This window comes from Entamoeba nuttalli (assembly GCF_000257125.1).
Source record: "Entamoeba nuttalli P19 unplaced genomic scaffold asmbl_4092, whole genome shotgun sequence".
Lineage (NCBI taxonomy): Eukaryota > Evosea > Mastigamoebida > Endamoebidae > Entamoeba > Entamoeba nuttalli.
This window is the reverse complement of record NW_008576552.1, coordinates 1-3,522: the sequence shown is the minus strand read 5'-3', so window position 1 is coordinate 3,522 and position 3,522 is coordinate 1. Positions and strand designations below refer to the sequence as shown.

Sequence of the window (3,522 nt, the reverse complement as noted above, 5' to 3'; positions counted from 1 at the left end):
AAAAGCAAAGGTAAAAATGAAATAAATGATAATAAATTAACAACATTTCAATTAGAAAATATGAATCAATAAGATTTATTATTTTTTGGAAAGAAATTATTCAAATTACATGTAATGGAATTGTTGTAAGTCATAATGAAGCATTAACAGAATGGACAATAACAATTCAAAATGTAATGGAATGTTTATTGATTCAGAAGAAATAACAGAAAGAAACGGACAAATAATATTCATGAAGAATTTGCACCAATTTTTATTTCAATTCTTAATGAACAACCATATGAAAGTACAATAAAAACAGCAATAAATTGATTAAATGAAATAATTATCAAACCAATAAAAAATGAAAAAAAGTATTTATGAAGTTTATTCAACAATTATTCAATCAGTATTAAAATATAACAATCAAATATGTGTTTCAATACTCCCTACAATAGATAAAATGTTTTTATATAACTTTCCACTTGCAGAGTTAATTCAACCATTATTAGAACATATGATAAAATATCAAAATGATAATTATTCAGAAGAAATTGAAGTTCAAACATTAAAATTACTTTTATCTCTTTCAATTTATGAAGAACAACATTATTATAAAAATGAAAGATTTGAATATATTGAATATATGAAGTTTATGTTATCAAACACTTTTAAGCCATTTCATAACACATCAAATACAAAATTCAATATTATGGAGGATTGGAGTAATTATTGTATTAAATGAAAGAAAACAGAAAAAAGAAACGAATTATAAAATATTTGAGATGTTTTACTTCAATTTATTAAAGAACAAAGAATTATTAATGATGAAGCATTAAAAGTTGTTGTATTTATTGCAAGACACCTTTGATGGATTATACCATGGTATTTAGAATATAATTGTTAGTTTTTAATTAAAATGATACTTGAAGAATCAACAAGAAATGAAGTTGAACAAAAAAGATAATTTTATTTGCTATTATTGAAATTATTCAATCCAATATAATGTTTTCACTACAACTAAACATAGAAATGATAGAAATGATTAATAAAATAATTAATACAGATGTTGGAGAATTGAATGAAACAACAGAAATTATTGGGTCATGAAAGATTAAGTGAAAATATTAAGAGTTTAAGTAAAGAAATTACATGGTGGAGAAATAGAACAGCAATTATTAGTATTACACCAGAGCAAGGAGGAGAAGTAACTTAGATTGGAATTAGAGAACCAACAGTGTCATGGAGGTTTTTAACAAAACCAATGGAAATGAAAGAAAGAGAAGAAATAGAAATAAACCAAGCTAAAATATAGACTGAAGAAGAATATAATGAATTTAAAGAATAAAATAATACAGAAGAGAGTATTTTCTCAAAAAAGTTAATAAAAAAAAAGAATTAGAATGGAAAGAATCAATAAAGAGTCAAGAACAAGAAATTGATTTATAAGAAACGAAATATATTGAAGTACAAAAATAGATAGATGAAAATCAAAGAAATACATAAACAATAAATCATACAGAAAATAAAGAAAACTCAGAAATGAAAAAATGGTATGGATTATGTTCTTAACTCATTCTTATATTATCCAAAAAATAAAGAGAGTGTTATTAATTCTATTAATATAACATCACAACTCAATGAAATGATCAAAGAAATAGACTTTAATGAAATGAATCAATTAATTCCACTAAAAAAAGTTTTGGAAATGAAGAAGACCCATCTTATAAAGCTTTATATAATACATTGGTAGATAAAAATAATAAATCTTCATTTGGAATTATTAAAACACTTCAAAATGACAAAGAAACTACAAAGAGTAAAGTGTATTTGGGAAAAAGACATTGACCAATATAAACCAAAATGTAATAATGCAGAAAATATTATTCAACTCATTCCTAAAGGAAATTTAATTATTGTTCATATTATAGAATCAGCACTTACAAACATACCATGACCTTTCATTGATAATATGGTTATAGAATCAGAAGGAAACATTTCATTCAATAAAGAAACAGTTTTAGAAAGAGAATATTTAATGAACTAAAATTTGTTTGTTTTTTGATAATTTTAGAAGGAGTTTAAATTATAAACACTAACTTATTTAGACTTTTCAAAAGAATGAAGACAATTAAAGAAAATCAAGAAAGTAGTAAAGTAGAATGTAAAATGAGTAGATAGTATACTAATATATCAAAGTTATTTAATTAATAAGTAAGTAAGAAAAAAATCAAGAAAAGAATAAATCAAAGAAAAATTTTTATGAAATTATGGTTTTTATGAATGGACAATATGGAAAACAATAAAAAATATGGTTTTTTATACAATGGAAAAGAACTTAAAAAGGATATAAGAAAAAACAGAAATATGTCTATTGAAAATGCATGTACTTCTATAGAAGAATATTCATTTGATTGGGTTAATCAACATACTGCAATTATCAAAGACGAAGAATTTAGTTTATCTTGTAAAGCATCAAATTTAACAAAAAATCGATATAAAAATGTATTAGCAAATAATAGAAGTATTGTACCATTAAAATCAGGAGATTATATAAATGCTAATTATGTTTTTGGAGGAAGATATATTTCATGTCAAGCACCATTAACAACAACCATAGAAGATTTTTATAATATGGTTTGGGAACAAGAAACACCAATTATTATTATGTTAACAAAATATGAAGAAAAAGATAGAATTAAAGCTACAAGGTATTTTCCAGAAAATGGAATAGAACAAAAATATGGGAAATTTAATATCAAAGTAGGATCAATTCTTTATAATGATTTACAAACAATTAAAAGAATGGAAACACAAGTTAGAGAAATAATTATTGAAAATCAAATAGAAAAAAGTAAAAGAAGTATTATTCATATACATTATACAGGATGGCCTGATTTTGGAGTACCTAGTAATATCAAACAAATTACTGATATGCTTTTTATTAGTTTAGTTTGTAGAGGAAAAATCAAAGGAATTAAATTAAATGGACCACCAATTATTCATTGTTCTGCAGGATTAGGAAGAAGTGGAACATTTATAATATTATTTAGAATTTATGAACATCATTTTTATTCAACATTAAAAGGAAGAATAGATTTCAGTCAATGTAATAATAATACATTAATTGATATTAAATTAGAAAAACAAATTAATGATATAAAAAAAGCATTAAATGAATATGAAATAAAAAAACTTGTTGCAGAAATTGTTATTTCATTAAGAAATGAAAGAAAAGGAATAGTTCAAAGTGAAGAACAATATAATTTTATTATTCAATTATTAAATGAATTTTATACTGAAATTTATCCATTTATTCCAAGTAATAAATCACATGTTATTGATCAAGTTGAACAATTTTTAAGTCCAACACTTAGAACTAATTTAAAACAATTTATAAAACCTTTAATTAAAAATTAAGTCTTCATTTTATTATTTAATTTGTTTTAATTTGATTTTCTTTTTCTTTCATTTTTTTTCTAAGTAAATACCTTTGTTTTGCATTCTCAATATCTTTTTTACTAACTTTAGATTCTGATAATT

General features: G+C 22.4%; 1 protein-coding gene across 1 annotated transcript; it reads left to right on the top strand.

Annotated features, from left to right (window-relative positions):
- Positions 1–2,346: 2,346 nt before the first annotated feature.
- On the top strand, positions 2,347–3,399 carry ENU1_093040 (protein tyrosine phosphatase, putative; the record flags this gene model as incomplete). The annotated part of the gene is made up of 1 exon (XM_008859092.1): positions 2,347–3,399. One exon carries the CDS (start codon positions 2,347–2,349, stop codon positions 3,397–3,399), a length of 1,053 nt encoding a protein of 350 aa, XP_008857314.1.
- Between the last annotated feature and the right edge of the window lie 123 nt (positions 3,400–3,522).